General features: G+C 41.9%; 1 protein-coding gene across 3 annotated transcripts in view; it reads left to right on the top strand.

The window, feature by feature from the left end:
• The window catches only part of DIP2C (disco interacting protein 2 homolog C), a 148,132-nt gene that overhangs the window by 43,747 nt on the left and 81,130 nt on the right, over positions 1 to 23,255 (top strand). For all 3 annotated transcript variants that reach the window (XM_040247951.1, XM_040247950.1, XM_040247949.1), the window contains 4 exons: positions 3,765 to 3,884; positions 5,261 to 5,458; positions 13,196 to 13,287; positions 19,327 to 19,437. In XM_040247951.1, the coding sequence (XP_040103885.1) occupies positions 3,765 to 3,884; positions 5,261 to 5,458; positions 13,196 to 13,287; positions 19,327 to 19,437 (521 nt within the window). The remainder of the gene's footprint in view (positions 1 to 3,764; positions 3,885 to 5,260; positions 5,459 to 13,195; positions 13,288 to 19,326; positions 19,438 to 23,255) is intronic.

Genomic DNA, 23,255 nt, shown 5'->3' with positions numbered 1-23,255 from the left:
CCTCCAGGTAAATTCATCTGTTGTCTAGTCCAGTGGTGTGATAGCATCTGGTATCAGAACCACATGGGGCAGTTGTTGGAAAACAGATTCTGGGCCACATCCCAGACCTAACACATGAGAAACTCTGAGCTGGGTCCTGAAATGATGTGTGTGTCCTGTTTAACCTGGAGTACCAGTGGCCTTGAGAAATAATCTCTGATTCATCCAAACCAGATTCAGTTGAGTTCAGTTGCTCAGTCGTGTCCTACTCTTTGTGACCCCATGGACTGCAGCATGCCAGGCTTCCCTGTCCATCACCAACTCCCGGAGCTTGCTCAAACTCATGTCCTTTGAGTCAGTAATGCCATCCAACCATTTCATCCTCTGTCGTCCCCTTCTCCTGCCGCCATCAATCTTTCCTAGCATCGGGGTCTTTTCCGATGAGTCAGTCCTTCACATCAGGTGGACAAAGTATTGGACTTTCAGCTTCAGCATCAGTCCTTCCAGGGCTGATTCAGGGCTGATTTCCTTTAGCATTGACTGGTTGGATCTCCTTGCAATCCAAGGGACTCTCAAGAGTCTTCTCCAACACCACAGTTCAAAAGCATCAATTCTCCAGTGCTCAGCTTTTTTTATAGTCCAACTCGCACATCCATACATGACTACTGGAAAAACCATAGCTTTGACTAGACAGACCTTTGTTGGCAAAAGTAATGCCTCTGCTTTTTAACATGCTGTCTAGGTGGGTCATAGCTTTCTTCCAAGGAGCAAGCATCTTTTCATTTCATGGCTACAGTCCCCATCTGCAGTGATTTTGGAGCCCAAGAAAAGTCTTTCACTGTTTCCAGTGCTTTCCCATCTCTTTGCCATGAAGTGATGGGACCGGATGCCATGATCTTTGTTTTCTGAATGTTGAGTTTCAAGCCAACTTTTTCACTGTCCTTTTTCACTTTTACCAAGAGGCTCTTTAGTTCCTCTTCACTTTCTGCCTTAAAGGTGGTGTCACTCTGCATATCTGAGGTTATTGATGTTTCTCCTGGCAATCTTGATTCCAGCTTCATCCAGTCCAGCATTTGTCATGATGTACTCTGCATATAAGTTAAATAAGCAGGGTGACAATATACAGCCTTTACATGCTCTTTTCCTTGGATTTGGAACCAGTCTGTTGTTCCATGTCTGGTTCTAACTGTTGCTTCCTGACCTGCATACAGATTTCTCAGGAGGCAGGTCAGGTGGTCTGTTATTCCCATCTCTTGAAGAATTTTCCAATTTGTTGTGATCCACACAAAAGTTTTGGGATAGTCAATGAAGCAGAAGTAGTTGTTTTTCTGGAACTCTTGCTTTTTTGATTATCCAGAGGATGTTGGCAATTTGATCCTGGTTCCTTAGGCTTTTATAAATCCAGCTTGAACATCTGGAAGTTCATAGTTCATGTACTGTTGAAAACTGGCTTGGAGAATTTTGAGCATTACTTTGCTAGTGTGTGAGATGAGTGCAGTTGTGCAGTGGTTTGGACATTCTTTGGCATTGCCTTTCTTTAGGATTGGAATGAAAACTGACCTTTTCCAGTCCTGTGGCCACTGCTGAGTTTTCCAAATTTGCTGGCATATTGAGCTCAGCACTTTCACAGCATCATCTTTTAGGATTTGAGATAGCTCAACTGGAATTCCATCACCTCCACTAGCTTTGTTCATAGTGAACAAAGCTGAGCTTCCTAAAGCCCAGTTGACTTCGCATTCCAGGATGTCTGGCTCTAGTTAAGTGATCACACCATCGTGATTATCTGGGTTGTGAAGATCTTTTTTGTATAGTTCTGTGTATTCTTGCCACCTCTTCTTAATATCTTCTGCTTCTGTTAGGTCCATACCATTCCTGTCCTTCATTGTGTCATCTTTGCATGAAATGTTCTCTTGGTATCTCTAATTTTGAAGAGATCTCTAGTCTTTCCCATTCTATTGTTTTCCTCTATTTCTTTACATTGATCATTAAGGGAGGCTTTCTTATTTCTCCTTGCTATTCTTTGGAACTCTGTATTCAGATGGGTTTATCTTTCCTTTTCACATTTGTCTTTAGCTTCTCTTCATTTCTCAGCTATTTCTAAGGCCTCCTTAGACAACCATTTTGTCTTTTTGCCTTTCTTTTTCTTGGGGATGGTGATGCGTCCTGTACAATGTCATGAACCTCCATCCATAGTTCTTCAAGCACTCTGTCAGATCTAATCCTTTGACTCTATTTGTTATTTTCTCTGTGTAATCGTAAGGGATTTGATTTATGTCGTACCTGAATGGTCTAGTGGTTTTCCGTACTTTCTTCAATATAAGTCTTATTAGCTAGGATCAGCTAACCAGATTAGCTGGGACTATTTAATAGGGGAACATTATGTTTAGATATTGAGAATTCTGGGTTGTATATTTTTATATATTTTCAAGATTGTAAAATATTTAATGTCTCAATTCTGAAAGTGCTCATAGAATATTTGAGACTATTAAAATGGTTATTTGATTGAAAATTTTCCTTGAAAGATGTCGTATCATTCCAAAAGCTGAGTTCTGTTTTTGTGACACTGTGTGGCAGACGGCTTCCCAGGTAAGGTTAGCGGTTAAAGAACCCACCTATCAGTGCAGGAGACATAGAGGATACAGGTTTGATCCCTGGGTCGGGAAGATCCCCTGAGGAAGGTGTGGCAGCCCAGTCCAGTATTCTTGCCTGGAGAATCCAGTGGACAAAAGAGTGTGATGGGCTACAATCAATGGATTCACAAAGTGGCAGACTTGACTGAGAGACTGAACACACACGCATGTGCCATGGATAAAGGCCTCTAGCTCAGTCAGAACAGGAAGAACCTCCTGTGGTTGTGGTTCTTTTGTCCAGGAGCTTAGAAGGTTCTAGGCCTGTAAATTTACAGGTTCTGGTTTCTAAGCACCTTTGAATAGGAATGAAATCTGCCTGCAGAGGAGGGGACATTTGATCCAGTTATGGCTTCAGTGTCTTGGTGCTCCTTTTGTTCATTCATTTAAATTTTTTGAAATTCCATGTCTTTTTCACTGATCATTTTCAAAACTATGTAGCATTTATTATCCTAAGAAACGTATTATAAGGTGGGGTTTATTTTCCTCAGTACACATGGATAAATATTAATATATGTGAGTTCTGTGTTAATATCATAAATTGAATTTAGAGACTTTGGTTGCTTTGCTTCTAGGATGTGTTCCCTAAATGTTCACTCAGGAGAGTGGGTCTGAAAGGCATATAGAAGGGATCCGGCTGTCACCTGAAAGAGGATAGTGGCACTTGTAGCACCTCAGGTACCTGTACTTCATCGGGAGGTGTCAGGGTGACAACCGGAGGCCGAGCACAGGTGGTCTCAGGGGAGACTGGGACTTGGGGAAGGTCTCACTGCTTCATCAGCTTTCTGATGAGACAGAGGAGAACCTGAGACGGGTATGAAGGAGGAGATGACAGACCCTTTTTTTAGGAATAGAGGTGGGACCAAGCCCAGTCTGTGGTCTGGAGCTGTTCCCAAGGTCACCAGAGCCAGACAGCTCACAGTGTAAAGAGAATCATTTCTGCTCCATCTTTATTCTCTGTCGAGGCTTCCCAGCAAGACCACATGCTGGGACCACTCTCCTCGGAATGTTCTTGTGGACAGAAGTCATCTAGGGACACAGAGGGCACCAGGCTGAGATGGGACAGAGAATGGTTCCACAGCCGTTTTTACTGTGGCTGCTTATTCATGGTGGTTTGTGCTGAGAGTCAGTCCACCTGCCTCATGATTCTGTTTTCAGGTGTGCCTGTAAGTAGCCGTGTATCTGCAAAGATCCAGCAGCTTGTCAATACCCTCAAACGACCCAAACGACCACCCTTACGGGAATTCTTCGTCGATGACTTTGAGGAACTACTAGAAGGTGAAAGAGCCCCTTCCTCCCCCCTCATCCAGTGTTTCTGTGACCCCATAAACTGTAGTTATTTCTTGACCAAGGTTGTTTGATCTTTAAAAACAATAATCTTGTGTTCACAGGAAACAAGAATGCTGCCTAGAAACTGTAGGTACTGTTCCGCAAGGTCCCTTTAAACATATGCTCAGTCCCAAAACAGCTGCTTCAGTACCACTGGTACTGACTCTGAGAAGCATATGATTTTGTCCCATGAGCCAGTCCTCTTTCTAAGGACTCCATGAAGCTACAGAAATGCAAGGAAATCAGACAACCTGAGCTCAGCAAGCAGTGCATTCTCTCTGCGTAGGCTTTAGAGGAATGCAAAGTGAGCTGTGGGAATCTTGCCTTGCTGCCTCTCTGGACAGCTTCAGGAGCTGCATGTCTTCACTCTGAACATTCCTGAGCCTTTTAAATACAAGAAAACCTAAAATTGAAACAAAGTACTGCTTGTTGTATCAAAGCCAGTCTCCTTATTTTCTTGGTCTTTGTGCCACAAGTAAGACATGGTTGATTTTCTAGCCAGCAAGTGGAAATCATCTGTCATACACTGTGCGAGAAACCTTCCTAGAAGTAAAGAGAATCACCTCTCAGATTCTCACCCATCTAAAGATTCCGGCAGATTGTTCTAATTATAGGGCATTTATTTTGTTTTACTTAAGAAAATATGAGCTGTGCTAGTTACTCGTGGTAGTTGTAGCAAATTCAAATTTACATCTCCATATTTCAAGGGCACAATATACTTCAGCCAGATTTGAACTCTTTGGAGTCTACAATTACTGTCCTGTTGAGAATTGATGTTTTAAACATGGCTATTGTAATGTTTAGGACTTCCCTGATGGTTCAGCCGGTAAAGTGCCTGTCTACAATGCGGGAGACCTGGGTTCAATCCCTGGTTTGGAAAGATCCCTTGGAGAAGGAAATGGCAATCCACTCCAGTACTATTGCCTGGAAAATCCCATGGACAGAGCAGCCTGGTAGGCTACAGTCCATGGGGTTGCAAAGAGTCGGACACGACTGAGCGACTTTACTTTCACCATTGTAGTGTTAGACTCTAGGTGTGTTAAAATGCATAGTTTTACTTGTCTGTTAATAAATGCATTCAGATCTCCCTAAGTTCCACATCCTGACATTGCCTTGGATGTTGGAAGAATTATGTGCCTTGGTTATATCCGTGAGGCTCATATGTCAGTTGTAGTTCTAATTCTAGAAAAGCATCTGTGCATGTTTCCTGTAATAAATTTCTAACTCAAGTATAAGTCTTCTAGCTTCTTTAAAATGAATAAGAATGATTGTGCTAATAATGGCTGTATTTTTCTTGAAAACCTTCTGTGTTCAAATGTATTTAGTTCAACAACCAGATCCAAACCAGCCAAAGCCAGAGGGAGCCCAGATGTTGGCGATGCGTGGGGAGCAGCTGGGTGTGGTTACCAATTGGCCCCCATCTTTAGAAGCAGCGTTACAGCGATGGGGGACCATCTCACCAAAGGCCCCATGCTTGACCACGATGGACACAAATGGAAAACCTCTCTACATCCTCACTTACGGTAATCGTTTGAGGCTTATCCATCTTTTGTCTGCTTGTGCCTACACACAACTGCCACTTTCAGGGTGGCAGTTTATATTTGTGTTGCCTTATGTTTCCAATATGGAAATAAATGGAACCCAAAAGGAAATATTGGATTGGCCAAAAAGTTCATTTGCGTTTTCCTGTAAGATACTATTGAAAATCCAAATGAACTTTGGGCCTAGCCAGTATAGAAAAATTATTTGATTTGAATGTGAAAAATTATTTGTTAATGTTTTTTAGTAAAAACCAGAAAGTGATACAAAAATTAGTGACTGTAACTCTAATAATAAGATGTTGGATTTAACCTCTTGGAATGTATATTAAATTAATGCTTTGAAGAAAGATTGGTAGTTAAAGAAATGAAACAAGAAAGAATGTATATATAACTCTTTGACATGCATCACTCAGAAGAAACAAAATTTGTTTCCACAGTGCTTTTCTAGCAAGCAAGGGAAGCAAACTTTAACTCTTTATTCAGTATGATTAATGCAGTCCATAAACTTTTGGAAATAGTTAACTATATGAAAGAGATTCCTTTCTCTTTGCTTCACAGGTAAGGGGCCGTGGAGAAAGCTAATTGTTAGGTCATTTTCACACACTCTGCTGCAGCATTGCAAAGAAATCAGCTTCATAACTAAAAGACAAAATGGCTTATATCTGCATGTGTGAGGTTACATTACCATTTTTAACTTCCGGTTTTATTTCTGTGATAATAATGCTCTTCTAATTGCAGGTAGGAAAGAAACTGTTTTCTCCATTAGCAATGGAGGTCAAGAGCCAGGTGTTGTGTTAAGTAACATAACCCAACTTTTAGTGGGGCCCCACTGTAGACTCCATCATTATCCTGTGCATCTCATGGAAGGAAATGGGATTCAGGAGCATATGTTTTCATAGTCTCAATTTTTTTCTTCTGGCTTCGTTGGGAAATTCTTAGTGGATAAAGGGTATTTTACCCATAATGGGACATAGGATTGATTTTTTTTTTTTTAATTATACTCTTAGAAATAGATTTTAGTCAGTCAGAAAGATAGAAGACTTTCCTGTCTGACCCTCATCCCTGGCCAGGTTCAGACCAGGATTGATTGGGTACTGTTTTCCAAGCATCATTTATTGAAAGACTGTCCTTTTCCCTTTCTTGGCTCCTTTGTCATAAATCAGTTGACATATATGCGTGGGTTTATTTATGGGTTATTCTGTTTCATTGATCTATATGTCTGATTTTGTGCCAGTATCATACTGTTTTTATTACTGGTAGTTTTGTAATGTCAGGGAGCATGATGTCTCTAGGTTTGTTTTTCTTTCTTAAGATGACTTTAGCCATGTGGGGTCTTTCATGATTTCATACAAATTTTAGAATTGTTTGTTCTGTGAACAGTGCTGTTGGAATTTTGATTGGGATTGGATTTAGATTGCTTTGAGTAGTACAGATACTTTAACAAAACTGTTTTTTCTAATCTACGAGCACAGAATATCTTTCCATTTGTTGGTGTTGTCTTCAGCTTCTTTATCAAAGTCTTGCAGTTGTTTTTTTTTTTAAGATGCAGATTTTATGGAGCTTAATTTTCATTGTGCTTTTTGTAGTGGGTTTTTTTGTTTGTTTGTTTATTCTTTGCCACACCATGTGGCATGCTGGATCTTAAGTTCCCAACCAGGAATCAGATCTGTGCCCCCTACAGTGGAAGCACGAGGCCTGAAACCACCGGACCTCCAGGGAAGTCCCAAGTCTTAACAATTTTGAATGTACAAGTCTTTTACCTCCTGATTAATTTTATTTTGAGGTATTTTATTCCTTTTGATGCTGTTGTAAATAGGATCTTTTTCTTGGTTTCTCTTTCTAGTAGTTTATTATTAGTATATAGACAAAGCAGTTTTCTGATAACAACAGTATATTGATTTTGTATTTTGCTACTTTACTGAATTCATTTATTACTCTGTTTTTTTTTGTATTGTCTTAAGGTTTTCTATGTATAATGTCATGTTAGCTGCAAGTAGTGACAGTTTTTCATCTTCCTTTTCCTGTTTGGATGCTTTTTTTTTTTTTTTTTTTTTTGCCTGGTTACTCTGGCTAGGACTTACAATACTATATTGAATAAACATGGCAAAAGTGAGCATCCTTGTCTTATTTCTGAATCTTAGAGGGAATACTTCAGCTTTTCACTGTTGAGTATGCTATTAGCTGTAAATTTGTCACATAGGACTTTTATTTTGTTAGATATGTTTTCTCTGTATGCACTTTGTTGAGAGTTTTTATCCTAAATAGATACTGAATTAAAAATTTTTTTTCTGTATCAGCTGAGATGGTCATATGATTTTTATCCTTCATTCTGTTAATGTGCCATATTAATCACATTAATTGATTTGTGGATGTTGAACCATCCTTGCATTTCTGAAATAAATCCCATTTGATCATGGTGTATGATCATTTTAACATACAATTGAATTTGGTTTGCTAATATATTGTTGAGGATTTGTGCATTTGTGTTCTTCAGACCTCTGATTTTCTCATGGTGTCCTTGTCTCGTTTTGATACGAGGATAACACAGGCCTTGTAAAATGAGTTTGAAAGTGTTTTCTCGTCTTTTGTTTTTTAGAAGGATTTATAATACTGCTTTAGTGGTGATGAATTTCTTTAGCTTTTTGCTTGTCTGGAAAACTTTATCTGTCCTTCAGTTCTGAATGATAACTTTGCCTGGGTGAGTGTTCCTGGTTGGGAATTTTTTTTCATTCTCCTTTCTAAATCAGTCAAGAACTGTTGTATTGTCTTTAATTTAAATCAGCAATTTGCTGTTTATTTTTTCTATTAGAAGAATATTTCTAGAACTTGGCCAAAGTGTGTTGTTGCCTTTTTCAAATTGTCTATGGTAAACTGGCTTTTATATGACTTTATGATGATATCAACTTTAATATTCCAAACTGAGAATGAAGTTGAAATTTTTAAGAAAATTTAATGGTGCTAATTGATTATAATTGATGTGTTAGTTTACAACACATTGATTTTTTGTTTCAGTTTAAACAAGTTGATTGTTATTGTTTGTTCAGCCAAAATAATTTTCTTTTTTTTTTTTTTTTTTTTTTTTTTTTTTTTTTTTTTTTTAATTTATTTATTTATTTTTAATTTTTACTTTACAATTCTGTATTGGTTTTGGCATAGATTGACATGAATCCACCACAGGTGTACATGCGTTCCCAAACATGAACCCCCCTCCCCACAACATCTCTCTGGGTCATCCCCGCACGTCAGCAAGCGTGTCATATCCTGCATCAGACAGACTGGCATTTTGATTCTTACATGATAATATGTATAATACCAAAATAATTTTCTAACATTGTTCACATTAAAGAAATCTGACAAAGTATTTGTGATTTCTTTAGGAAAAAAATAACTCCCTGAGTTATTTCTAATGTCTAGTAACTCTTTGGGGAGAAAATACAATCACCAAATAAAAACCAAATAATTGTAAAGTATCCAGTTTTGAGGAGATGGAGTTAAGGAAGGTGGAAGAGGAGCGTGAATAAAATGTCACGGTAATTACTCTTAGCACTCAAGAAGTAGGCTCAAATGAATACCGTAATTCTGTGCTTTCTATAGCTTACTTAATATGCTTACTCCTTGGAAGAAGAGTTATGACCAACCTAGATAGCATATTCAAAAGCAGAGACATTACTTTGCCGACTAAGGTCCATCTAGTCAAGGCTATGGTTTTTCCTGTGGTCATGTATGGATGTGAGAGTTGGACTGTGAAGAAGGCTGAGCGCTGAAGAAATTATGCATTTGAACTGTGGTGTTGGAGAAGACTCTTGAGAGTCCCTTGGACTGCAAGGAGATCCAACCAATCCATTCTGAAGGAGATCAGCCCTGGGATTTCTTTGAAAGGAATGATGCTAAAGCTGAAACTCCAGTACTTTGGCCACCTCGTGCGAAGAGTTGACTCATTGCAAAAGACTCTGATGCTGGGAGGGATTGTGGGCAGGAGGAGAAGGGGACGACAGAGAATGAGATGGCTGGATGGCATCACAGACTCGATGGATGTGAGTCTGAGTGGAATCCTGGAGTTGGTGATGGACAGGGAGGCCTGGCGTGCTGCAATTCATGGGGTCACAAAGAGTCGGACACGACTGAGCGACTGAACTGAACTAATATGCTGTTAATAAAACAAACATTTGTTGAGCACATGCTATGAACCAGGAATGTCTAGGAGTTACAGGAATCAGAAACAGTGGAAAAGTCGTCTTTGTTCCCTTAATCACTAAGGGGAGAGACAAGTTGATAAATCAACTGGTAGGAAGACAGGAGCAACCCTAAATTGTGTTGCTACAGAATCCGATATGAGATAAGACAAATTCAGATTCTTTTCATTCAAACTGTGTGTTAATTTAGCTTTTACATTTTAAATAGGAAAGAGATTAGAACAGAGATTGCATTTATAGGAAACAGTTCAAATTGTTGTTATCTTTACTATACTATTGTTTCCCTGGTGGCTCAGCTGGTAAAGAATCTGCCAGCAATGCAGGAGATCCTTGTTTGATTCCTGGGTCAGGAAGATCCGCTGGAGAAGGAATAGGCTACCCACTCCAGTGTTCTTGGGATTCCCTCGTGGCTCAGATGGTAAAGAATCCACCTGCAGTGTGAGAGACTGGGATTGGTCCCTGGGTTGGGAAGATCCCCTGAAGAAGGGAATGGGTTTGCACTCCAGTATTCTGGCCTGGTAAATTCCATGGACAGAGGAGCCTGGCAGGCTACAGTCCATGGAGTCACAAAGAGTAGAACAAGACTGAGAAACTTTCACTCTACTATTATTGCAAATCTCTTAACACCTTGACTGCTTCTGAAAGCTTATAGAACCTAATGTTATAAAAGGCCTTTATGTGTCCAAGAATTCATGTTAGATTTTAAAAGTCATTTTGATTCAATCTCAGACTGTTTGCTATCACCTAGACCTGCTGAGAAAATGTCTGGCACTGAGAGGAAGGTAGGGATTTGAATCTAAGCAGGTTCTTCAAAACTGGTCATTTTTCTTATGTTCTTAAAAATCTTTTTAATCCTGCTTTGTAGTGTTTTTTTTTTCCCAGAGTTCAAAACTTTAGGTCAAAATTCTTACCATAATCTTTATCTAAATTCAAGGGTTACTGTCTAAAACCCCTAAAACTCTGAAGTTAGGAAAAATTAAAGTTGAGAAACTTAGGACATAGGGAAAGAGGGGTATCAGACCCTACAGAACCCATCCTAAGTAGCCTTTATGTTTGTTGCAATCACACAGATCACTTAGGATTATACAGTGGAAGTGACAAACAGATTCAAAGGAAAATTCCATGGACATAGGAGCCATGATCTGATAGAGTACCTGAAGAACTATGGACGGAGGCTCGTGACATTGTACAGGAGGAAGGGACCTGTACAAGACCATCCCCAAGAAAAAGAAATGCAAAAAAGGCAAAATGGTTGTCTGAGGAGGCCTTACAAATAGCTGAAAAATGAAGAGAAGCTAAAGGCAAAGGAAAAAAGGAAAGATACATCCATCTGAATACAGAGTTCCAAAGAATAGCAAGGAGAGATAAGAAAGCCTTCCCCAATGATCAGTGCAAAGAAAGAGAGGAAAACAATAGAATGGGAAAGACTAGAGATCTCTTCAAGAAAATTAGACATACCAAGGGAACATTTCATGCAGAGATGGGCACAATAAAGGACAGAAATGGTATAGACCTAACAGAAGCAGAAGGTATTAAGAAGAGGTGGCAAGAGTACACAGAAGAGAACTATACAAAAAAGATCTTTACGATCCAGATAAGCACAATGGTATGATCACTCACCTAGAGCCAGACATCCTGGAATGTGAAGTTAAGTGGGCCTTAGGAAGTATCACTGTGAACAAAGCTAGTGAAGGTGATGGAATTCCAGATGACCTATTTCAAATCCTAAAAGATGATGCTGTGAAAGTGCTGCACTCAATATGTCAGCAAATTTGGAAAATTCAGCAGTGCCCACAGGACTGGAAAAGGTCAGTTTTCATTCCAGTCCCCCAAAAAGGCAATGCCAAAGAATGTTCAAACTACTGCACAATTGTACTCATCTTACATGCTAGTAATGTAATGCTCAAAATTCTCCAAGCCAGACTTCAACAGTATGTGAACTGTGTACTTCCAGATGTTCAAGCTGGTTTTGGAAAAGGCAGAGGAACCAGAGATCAAATTCCCAACATCCGTTGGATCATTTGAAAAAGCAAGAGAGTTCCAGAAAACCATCTACTTCTGCTTTATTGACTATCCAAAGCCTTTGACTGTGTGGATCACAAGAAACCATGGAAAATTCTGAAAGAGATGAGAATACCAGACCACCTGACCTGCCCTGAGAAATCTGTATGCAGGTCAAGAAGCAACAGTTAGAACTGGACATGGAACAACAGACTGGTTCCAAATAGGAAAAGGAGTACGTCAAGGCTGTATATTGTCACCCTGCTTATTTAACTTATATGCAGAGTGTATCATGAGAAATGCTGGGCTGGATGAAGCACAAGCTAGAATCAAGATTTCAGGGAGAAGCATTAATAACCTCAGATATGCAGATAACACCACCCTGATGGCAGAAAGTAAAGAAGAACTAAAGAGCCTCTTGATGAAAGTGAAAGAGGACAGTGAAAAAGCTGGCTTAAAATTCAACATTCAGAAAACTAAGATCATGACATCCAGTTCTATCACCTCATGGCAAATAGATGGGGAAGCACTGGAAACAGTGAGAGACTTTATTTTCTTGGGCTCCAAAATCACGGCAGATGGTGACTGCAGCCATGAAATGAAAAGACTCTTGCTCCTTGGAAGAAAAGCTACAACCCACCTAGATAGCATATTGAAAAGCAGAGACATTACTTTGCCAACAAAGGTCCATCTAGTCAAAGCTATGGTTTTTCCAATAGTCATGTATGGATGTGTGAGTTGGACTGTGAAGAAAGCTGAGTGCCGAAGAATTGATGCTTTTGAACTGTGGTGTTGGAGAAGACTCTTGAGAGTCCCTTGGACTGCAAGGATATCCAACTAGTCCATCCTAAAGGAAATCAGTCCTGGGTCTTCATTGGAAGAACTGATGCTGAAGCTGAAGCTCCGATATTTTGGCCACCTGATGCGAAGAACTGACTCATTGGAAAAGATTCTGATGCTGGGAAAGATTGAAGGGGGAAGGAGAAGGGGACGACAGAGGATGAGATGGTTGGATGGCATCACTGACTCAATGGACATGAGTTTGAGTAAGATCTAGGAGTTGGTGATGGACAGGGAAGCCTGGTATGCTGCAGTCCATGGTGCTGCAGAGTCAGACATGACTTAACTGAACCACACAAAGCAGGAATCATTAAAAAAGGAAAATATGTGTCATTTTGAAAAACATAAATTAGTGGTAACACTAATGCTGTGATCGCTCTGTGCTTTACTCCCCAGAAATCCTCCCCTACTTCTGTGATGATAGTTAAATTCTCTGTGGCTTTGCTGTAGGTTCTTAGCACCCTAGGTGTTTGTATTTAATACCTTATTCTGGTGTTCATGCTGCTCAGATTTTATAAGTCAGAGTTGCTGGCTTTTGTTTCCCATCTGGATTCTAAGGACTCAGAATAACTTGAAAGCTTAAAGTAAAAAAGTAGTACTCTCAATATAGGTTAATGTGCATACACATACACAGTAGGAAATTCATGTGTACAATTAATTGTGTCTTTATAATTTGTATTGATAGGCAAACTGTGGACAAGAAGTATGAAGGTTGCTTACAACATTCTGCATAAATTAGGTACAAAACAAGAGCCTATGGTGCGACCTGGAGATAGGGTAAGTGCAATTTAAATTATTGCATCTGCAGGACACATGATCTGAGGTGGAGAAGATACCTACTGTTTTAAAGTTGTCAAGTTTAATGCCTCCTAATACTCATATTACCAAATCAGGCTTTCTTAACATTTACCACAAGCCAGCAGAAATTATTCAGCAGGTGTAACCTTTATAGTAGCTCAGTGAGCTTGACTGTAGTAGTTCTCATGGGTTATCTGCAAGAAAACTGGGACTTGAGAAGATAAGAGTCATATCAGATGAAGGCATGTGTCCAGAAAATGGTGTAGCCAGTGCTCACAGCCATTTCTGTCCAGCCCCAGGACGTATGTTCCTAACCCCTGACACATGTGACCTAATGTGAAACAGCTGTCTGTCTAAGGATGCAGGACAGTTGTGTGCTCACGAACTTTTTTATATCAGTCAGTGATACTAAGAATCCTTGCAGCAAACCGCTGGTACATTCCTTTCCTAGTATTAAATTTGTAGATACAGGCTACTGTCTTTGGTCGAAAAGAATTTTATTTTTACTGCTGTATGCCAATTTACTGAGAACAGATGTTAGTATTTCCTTTTTAATGTTACACACAGAACAGTTAATCTGGCGCAAGCTTTACCCATGAATAAGATGTGGGCCTGCATGTAGAACCTACTTTTCTTGCCTTAAGTGGAGTGACTTTTTTCCCATATGTTGCTCTGTACCTTCATGCCCCGAGACTGGGTTATCCACCTGCACCAAAAGACTCCAAATGAATTTTATAGAAGTTTCATTGTAGAGCACCATAAATGAGCAAGAATACAAGCTATGATTTACTTATGAGATATTACAAAAGCATGGGTTCGTTATAAGGAATGTTTAATAAGATTGCTGCAGCCCTAGGATTCTGTGGTAGCCTATGATTCTTTGCAATTTAATGAACATGTTTGACCTCTAGCTTTTAAAAGTCAGTCATGGGTCTCACATTTCCTCATTATAAAACTTACTGTAAAGCTACAGTAATCAAAACAGTATGGTATTAACACAAGGACAGATGCAGACCAAAGGAATAGAATAAAAAGCCCAGAAATAAATCCTCACATGTATGGTTAAGTGACTTTCAAGAAGGATGCTAAGATATTAAATGGGAGAAGGGCTAAAGTGTACCCAACAAATGGTGCTGGGAAAACTGGATATCTATAACCAAAACCCCCAATTCGAACCTTTATAGCATATATTAGGGCTTCCCAGGTGGTGCTAGTGATAAAGAACCTGCCTGCTGATGCAGGAGACCCAAGAGACACAGGTTCGGTCCCTGGATTGGGAAAATCCCCTGAAGAAGGGCATGGCCATCCACTCTAGTATTCTTGCCTGGAGAATCCCATGGACAGAGAAGCCTGGTGGGCTACAGCCCATAAGGTTGCAGAGTCAGACATGACTGAAGTGACTTGATACACACATAGTGTATATTAAATAATTAACTCAAAATGAATGAAAGACCTGAACTCTTTGGATGAAACATAAAACATGTTTCATGACATTGAATTTGGCAATGATTTCTTAGATGTGGCACCAAAAGCAAAGGGAATAAAAAAAATTGGTAGATTGCACTTCATCAAAATTAAAAGCTTCAGTGCACCAAAGGACATTGTTGAGAGTGAAAACATAGAATGGGAGAAATGTTTACAAATCATATATTTTACAAAAGTTTAAAAACCAGCCACAGTGCTTGAATAGACCTTTTTCTTTGGAAGATTTACAAATAGCCAAATAAGCCCATGAAAATATGCTCAGCATCACTAATCATTAGGGAAACATACATCAAAACCACAGTGAGATACCACCTTACACTTATTAGGATGAAAAAATAATAAGTGTTAGCAACAGTGAGAAATTGGAACCCTTCTGTTGCTTTTAGGAATATATAGTGGTGTAGCCATTGTGAAAAACAATACTATGGTGGTTCCTTAAAAAATTTAAACATTTGACCCAGTAATTCAAAGGAACTGAAAGCAAGAACTTGAACAGGTAAACATCTACACTACTTTTCACAGCAGCAGTATTCACAAAACCCAAAAGGTGGCAGCAGTTCAAGCATCCATGGTGGGGTGAACGGATAAACAGAATACGGTATATTCATACCGTGTAATGTTATTTAGCCTTAAAAAGGAAGGAAATCCTTATATGTTCTACAACATGGAAGGACCTTGATGACATTATGCTCAGTGAAATAAGCCAGTCACAAAAGAACAAATATTGTATGATTCCATTCATACATGGTACTTAAGAGTACTTAAATTCCTCGAAGAATGCAGGTAACCAGGGGCCGTGGGAAGGAGGAAATGGGAAGTTAACTGTTTATGGGGGCAGAGTTACAGTTAGGAAAGTGAAAATGTTCTGGAAATGGATAGTTGATGATGGTTTTACAACAGTGTGAATGTACTTAATGCCACTGAACTGTATACTTGATAACAGGCAGCATGATAAACTTTGTTATATTCATTTTATCACAATAAAATGTCAGTTGCATGGATAATGTCTCCCTTATAATCTGCCTAGTAGATCTCAGTAGAGTTGTTTTTTTAAGTCTTGGCCTGCAAATTTTTAAAGTTCATTTTCAGTAACCGTTGCAAAATAAACCATCTCTGTTCAGCTGTAAGAAAGAATGTAGGGACAGATTTTGATCAAATATGTGAAACTATTCTCTTCAGCAGCAGGTGGTTTGAATTGTGTGAGGAGAGCTGCATTTCTAAATTATTCCTTTGAAAGGTATTCATGTGGCTGGGATATGGCATGTGCATATAAATGCCTATTAAATAAGCATATGCCACTGTAGTATTCAGTTGATAGTAACCTTCTATCACAATAGACAGGTTCTTTACCTCTTTGAAAATTGTTTTAAATTAAATGTAATTCTCCCAAGGATAATGAACATTCTGTCTTTGGCATAAAGATTATAGATGCTCTTTATGTGGGTGACCCTCTTAATGCACTTTGCGGCTGGGGGTGGGGTGGGGGGAGCGGTATCTGCTGGGGCTTTGAAAAAGCATTTATGTGCCTAAGCTGAAAAGGTTTCAGGATATTGTAGTGGGAGCTGTGGAATAAACAGAGATGCATCATATGTGAAGCCTGCCTTCAGCGAGCTTGCTATGTTAGGGAAAAATGAAGATATTGATAACTGGCTATCTGTAAGTTGGAAAATGAAAAAGGTCTCCAAAAAGATGGTGAGAGATAACACCTGGACTGTTTTAGAAGGACAGAGAGTGTTCTCATTTAGGGAGCTTCTGGAATCTGAGACAACTTCTTGGGGAGAAAAAGTAAGCCCAGAGCTCTTGGTCAGTTTCTAGCACAGAGTGGAAAGGACTGAGGGGAGTTCTGAGGGGTGTGTGGCTGGTATGGGAAAACCAGTGGAGGAGAGCAAACCAAGGAGGTGGCTTGTTGATGCCTGTTATGTTCTGTGCATAAAGTGCAATGAAATGCCAGGGAATACATAGGGAATTGAACAGAAAGAAACCATGTGGGCTTATGAAAATGAAGCATCCATATGTGTATTGCACTGGAATCACTGTGCAGTTACCAAAACACAGGACTTGTGACTGATAGAGATAGAAAATGGAAATGTGGTGAGAATGATACAAATAGTCTTCCCTTTCTTAAATTCTTTAAAAAAAAATTCAGTTTTGATTCTAAAAGAGGTTGTAGATATTGACTGTTTCCTATGTTACTTTTATATTTTTGAGAGCATAATATACAATTTTGTATTTTGCTTTAATTCACTTGATGTTAATATAACATTTCATCCTGTTTTAACCCAACTCTGCAAATATTATATAACATGACATTTTCAGCATGAACTTTAGTGATCAAGCAGTGGGGATTTAAAATCCTGGATCAAATTGACTGGGAGGGCACCAGACCAGGATCTTGGGGATTCGTTGACCCACAGTCTAGCTGTGGAAGCAGCACCTTCTTTTGCTCAGTGCTGTGCTCTTGAAGACTCCTGCTTGCAGACTAGGTACTCTAGGAGGACTTTGGGCTGGAGTCACTAGTCTGGGGAGGAGCTGCAGCATCTCCTGTATTTGCCTCTGTTTTGTTTCAAGGACAGCAGTCTTAGCAGCAGTGGTGCCCTGGATGCTTTGCAAACGTTTGACTGAATATTGTTGTTTTGCCAGATCTAGATCTAAAAACTGATGCTGTCTGCTCTCAGACCACCAGTTGAAGACAGAATAACTGAGGCCAGTGCAAACCTCAGATCATTTTTAAAATAGATTGTGGTCTATATGCAGAGACATGCAAATAAATCCTTTCATTCCTCCTTGGAAGTCCTACTAATGCTAGCCTGGCATCTGCTTGGGTGTTTTGGGGACAAAATTAAGATTAATATCTCATTAACAGTTTTTTCACAGTTTCTTAAATTTCTTCAGTAGTGCAGCATGGCTTTTAATGGCCTTATGGTTTCATTTGGCTTTCATTGTCTGATTTTAGTAAACTTTAGGAATGCCATATAGAAAGGAAATCTTCACATAATCCCAAACTTAATTTGTTTCCATCAGCTATCCTGAGTTGCTTGCAGGGTCAGGGTTAAGACGCAGCCTTCTCTGTCCTCAGCTGTCATCTGAATCCTTTATGCCAACCTGCTTACTTAGATGTGGAGGTGATTAAGATGTTTTATCCAGCTGTTCATGACAAAGTTAGTAACTTCTAGTTAGGGTGTTTCTAAAGAAAAATGGGTTAAATTTCTTGATAGAGTAATACAAAAAACATACATCTGCTAAATCATGGGATTTATGTGGTTAATTATTAACAGGGAAGGGCAGTGCCGATGCAACAGTAGCATGTGGGAAGAGCTTGTGTTGCATGAGGTAGAGTCCTGGAGAGCTCCGGCGGGGGTGGGGGGGGTGCGGATCCGAAAGTAGGACTTCCTGTCCATCCTAAAGGTGGCTGCTTGGGCTGGAGTAGGGAGGGCCGCTCCAGAAGGAGTGTCGGGTGAGGAAGAGCAAGCAGACGGACCCTGCGCTAGCTGCACTGCAGATGCTAACCTGAGCGCCAGGTGAACATAAATGTGTGAAGAGTTTGTCAAACACTTGGTGATAATGTACAGGAAGAACTTGACAAGTGTACAGATGTCACTAGATGCACTCATGAAAATGGAAAGCATTATATCAAGTTTTGGCATCAAATATAAGAGTTAATACTATAAAATACAAATACCATCAGATAAATAGGCACAGGAAACGAAACACAGTTCATGCAAGAATAAATAATTATCAGCCCATCTGGTAAAAGATTGTTCCTAAGATTCTTTTGAGGACTATCAGAAAACATTTGAAAAATCATACAATGCATTATTTGGCTATTTGGATAGTAATTTAAATTTACCTTTTAGAATTCCATGATTATTTTGCTCCTAGCTCTTCACAGGCTGAGCCCAAGAGGCAGTGTGTGGCAGAAGGTGTGGGCCAGTGTTCACAGAACCTTTGCTGTCACGGCCGGCCAAACCCGGGGCCTTTTGGGTGGGTGCCATTCACGGCTGCCCGCCATGTGCCAGGCATAGTGTGAGCCTTACACATTTTCTCACTTGACCTTTACTACAACACTAGCATGTAGGTTCTACTAGCTAGTATTCTCACTTCAGGTAAGAAAACCAAGGCTTGGGGTGCTAAAGTCAAACTGGGGTCAGAGTAGCATTGCTTGGAGTCCAGCACTTTAGGGAGGACATGCCCAGCATGCAGTCACCATGGTGAAGACCATGTGGAAGCACAGGGACACACTTTAGAGCCCAGTGACAATAGTGAGAGACAAGTAGTATGTGCATAGTGATTTCATCTGTGTAAAAGTATGTGCTTTGGGGGAAGATAACATGTAAACATCATGGATAGTTGCATTCTGATGCAGTGGCAGACAGGACCATGGATAATCTGTTTGCCTTCCACATGAGCTAAAGGAAGAGTATCTGATAACTTATTAAAATGCGTCTTAGTAAAATGCGTTTTTAAATGGGGCATCTTAATTTTTTCTAGTGGAATGGTGTCAGTGTTAATCCTTCTGTCTCTCTCTGGGTCCAGGTGGCACTGGTGTTCCCCAACAACGACCCCGCTGCCTCCATGGTGGCTTTCTACGGCTGCCTGCTGGCCGAAGTCGTGCCTGTGCCCATTGAGGTACCCCTCACCAGAAAGGTAAAGAACTCGTCTTTCTGTTGAGGCCTCTTGGCCATACTGGAAAGTTCTCTTGTGGGGTCAGAATGTGCAAACGGTGTCTGTAGAGCTTTCTTCTCAGCAGCATGTGTACCAGAAAGCCCAGCCTACCTTGTCTCTGAGACTCTGTGCAGTTCTCATTGGCCATCCCAGCCCTGACTCTGTGGTCAGCTCAGTGGCTGGAGTCAGCTGGTGCTGGTGGTGGGGCCTTCCGTGTGTTTTGAGCAGGGTGATCCGCCAGAAAGGCAGGCATTCCAGTGTCTTTTTTTGTGTGTCACTGTGCTAGAAATCTGAGTAAATGGTAAGATTTTTTTACTTATTTTTCAGGGGTGGCAGTTGTCGCATTTGTTCGGGTGTTAGGATGTTGTCAAGTCCCAGGTTCAGCTATAATTTGTTGAATCTTATTCTTAAGGAAGAATAAGTAACTTATCTTGCTGTCACAGTTGTAGTGTAGTCCAGTGTCAGAATCCTGCACAGCAGTGTGTGTCTTTGTCCACGTAAATGACTGCTTCTCGCCCCGTAGACCTGCAGTGACTTTGGAAGGGAGGGTGAGGAGAGGAGGCTGTGCTGGGGTTGGTGCTGATGGTCCTCCAGAGACTCTCTGATACTGTGGAAGGAGACAGAGCCCACGGCTGTGGGGTGGTTCTGCCACTGCTCGTGTTATGGCTTGTGCCCTGGGGCTCCACCCTGGATTCACCTGCCATCGTTTAGCACATCGTCTTGAACAGACTGTGTGAGGTGACTCTCCCAGCTCCAAAATGTAGGGCTTTCACGTGCTCAGGCTCGGAGTTTCCAGAGAATCTTCCAGCTGTCTTTGTGGCTACTCTGATATAAAAATGGGGAACTGCCTCAAGGTCTGCTCATGGTGTGTGGGTGCCTTTGACTGTCTTTGTGGCTACTCTGATATAAAAATGGGGAAATGCCTCAAGGTCTGCTCATGGTGTGTGGGTGCCTTTGAAACTCTGCTCCTGGGGTTGGAAGGAGAGAACATGGGGTTACTTTAGAAAATGATTGGGGAATGGTTGCTGTTTCCATTTCCTGGGTACAAAATATGCAAGTTTCCTACTTGGCCTGCTGGGTGCACTTGCAAGGAGGGCAGGGCTGCAAGTGGCTCTGGAAGTAGGGTGAGCCCTGCAGCCCCTGACATCAGAGCCCTTTGTAGTGGCCTGAGGAGAACCCCAATATTTGCAAGGTTTGCCTCTAGCTTTCCTGGGGTATGATACACATCCAATAAAGTGCTTCCTCATCTCCCTGAGCCCTGTGACCTTCACAATTGACAGGAAATGCAGAAGGGCTTGAGGATTCCCTGAGCAGTAACCACGGTCTCCCCTTTGGTTCTCTGGTGGTGTTGCTGATCTGGGAAGGTGCTCAAGTGTGTGATGCTCCTTTTTAATTGACACCTAATGCAGGGGACTGGGATCCTTTGGATTCTCCAGTGATAATCAGGAGGGATTTGTAGGCTTACAAGTGGAGACACAGATTTTCCATGAGCACTGCAGAAGTGGATCCCTGAGTGTTTATCGTCGTGAGTGGCAGTTGTTCACTCATCACACGTAGAAAGTAGATTTGTCTACTTTATGTCTAGAGCCTCCTGTCTTCCAGACCAGGGCTGGTTCGCAGAGGAAAATCACTTGAACAAAGAGGCACCTGCCTCTGCCACATCCTGACCAGGGGTTGCTGAGCGAAAGCAGAGTGTCTCACCTGCACCTGTTGAGGATCCTGAGACTTGCCTGTAGCCGTCGTAGGTGTTCCCGGCTGTGGCCTGCCATGTGGCTCTGCCTCACTCATCTCCTGGGCCCTTTCAGACCCTCATATGGTCACTGTTAACCTCAGGACCAGGAAGCCTCTCTCAGAAGAAAAAGCTGGGGTTCCTTCCTGGCCCTCTCTCCCTCAGAACACGCCTGAAAGGACAGAACCAGATGACTCAAGGGCTGTCATGAAGCCAGAAGCTGTGCATTGGGCTCAGTCTGTGCCTTCAGAACATAGTGTTTGTCCTCAGAAAACTTTTCTTACTTCTAAATGAAAGAATGCACTGGCTTGGTTGCCATTCAGCACGAGGTGAGACACGCACAGTGGCACTGGTGATGAAGTTTTGAATCTTCTAGCCACCAGTCCTGGGCACACTAACCTTGTCTTAAAGGGCCTAAAGAGAACCAAATTTTCCAAATTTTGAGTGTTGCTGAGCCTCACAGAACAACTTAGTCCCAGGTGTGTTTATTCTTATTCTTGGAATGAGGGGTAAATGCTGGTTTTTCACTTGAGAAGTTCATAGTAGTAGAAAGGGATATCCCTCTGGGACTTGGCTACAGAGTGGACAGGGGCACAGGGGAGCCTTCAAGGTCTGTGCCATGGTGGGCAGGTGTGGACGGTGGTTGTCCTCTCCACCCTTTGAGGGTGCTGAGCTGGTCTGTGAAGGCCAAATGACAATAGAGTAGACCTGTGGGCTGGCAGGAGCTCTGAAGCCAGTTTCCCATCTGCCAGCATGGGGAGTGGCAAGGCTATACCAGAGGTGAAACTGTGCATTCAGTTCCGTAGACCAGTGACTGAGTGAGCCCTGAGGCCACAGGAGTCCAGCCCGGCAGCACTTGGTGCGTCAGCATCTGCCTCTGGACTCAGAGGGGGCTTACTGTCCTGCACCAGTGCAGACTGTTCGGACCTTAGAATCTAGCACATGACCTACTTGCTGAGAAGCTAGCGGTTTGGGCAGACAAACATCAAAGTTGGAAAAGCACCAGCTAGTAGTTTCAGGACCACAAATACAGAGTTCATGAAAGAGGACTTCCGTATACTCACCTCAGATTTACTAGAGAGAAACCTTCTCATGAGTATGGCTGATGCTCTCTGACTGGGAGACTGAGATGAGACTGGGTAGGGGATGGTCCTGTGCTGCATTTAATGCTGCTTGAGAAGTTAACCTGTCACAGACTGTGGGTGTGGAGAGACTGCCTAGCGAGTGACGACACTCATCAGCTCTGTTGGAGGAAGGATGACAGTGAGGGAGAGAGAGGTTTGCACTCAGAGGTGGTTCACCTTTTCTTCCACAGCACAGGAGAGTTTGTGAGATTTTGTAGCCCTATAGCTCAGCTCTACAGAGGAAGGCCGCAGCCAGCACAGGCCAGAAAGAGCCATTCCAGGGAAAGTCGCACAGGCAGCATGGGAGAGGGGAGCGCTCCAGCCGCAGGACAGTAGTCCTCGTGCCTCCTGAGTAGCTTCTGTGGAGCCTTTTCCGCACGGTGGTGGTGTGGGCTGTGGGTGAGCTCCCAAGGATGAGGCTCAGGGTGCTGACCCGGAGTCCAGGAGAACTGACCCATGGAGGGCTGAAGATGGAGGCTCTGGGGTCAAGCTGGGCTTAACTTCAAGGGTCCAGGTGTGTGAAGGAGACTGGGGCCCCTCTGAGAGCAGGCAGTGGGGTCTTATCTCAGCCCAGTGAGCAGGCAGGGCTGGCTCTGCGAAGTGGGCATGCACCTGGACCTCTGAGTAGAGTTTCCAGACCAAGAAGACGCTGAGGAGCAGGTGCAAAGCTGAATTTCATGGTAACCACGGATCCTGATCCTGGTTACTCTCAACCCCTTCTCCGAGTTTTAGGGTCTTTAGGAGGAGATGTTAGAAATACAGGACCTAGGGGACAACAGGCCTCCATTGTGAGCCCTGGCAGGTCTGACAGTTGCCCTGGGAGCTCCCCTGAGCCACTATGAGTGCCCTGTTTGTAGGTGGTCCCTGAAAGTTCACGATCACAGAGAAGTGCCTTCCTGTCCCTGAACCTGGCTGTGGAGCCATTTCCCTGCCCCTGGCCTGGTCCA

This window comes from Oryx dammah, unplaced genomic scaffold (genome assembly GCF_014754425.2).
Source record: "Oryx dammah isolate SB20612 unplaced genomic scaffold, SCBI_Odam_1.1 HiC_scaffold_10, whole genome shotgun sequence".
Taxonomy (NCBI): Eukaryota; Metazoa; Chordata; class Mammalia; order Artiodactyla; family Bovidae; genus Oryx; species Oryx dammah.
This window is presented reverse-complemented; position numbering and strand designations above follow the sequence as displayed.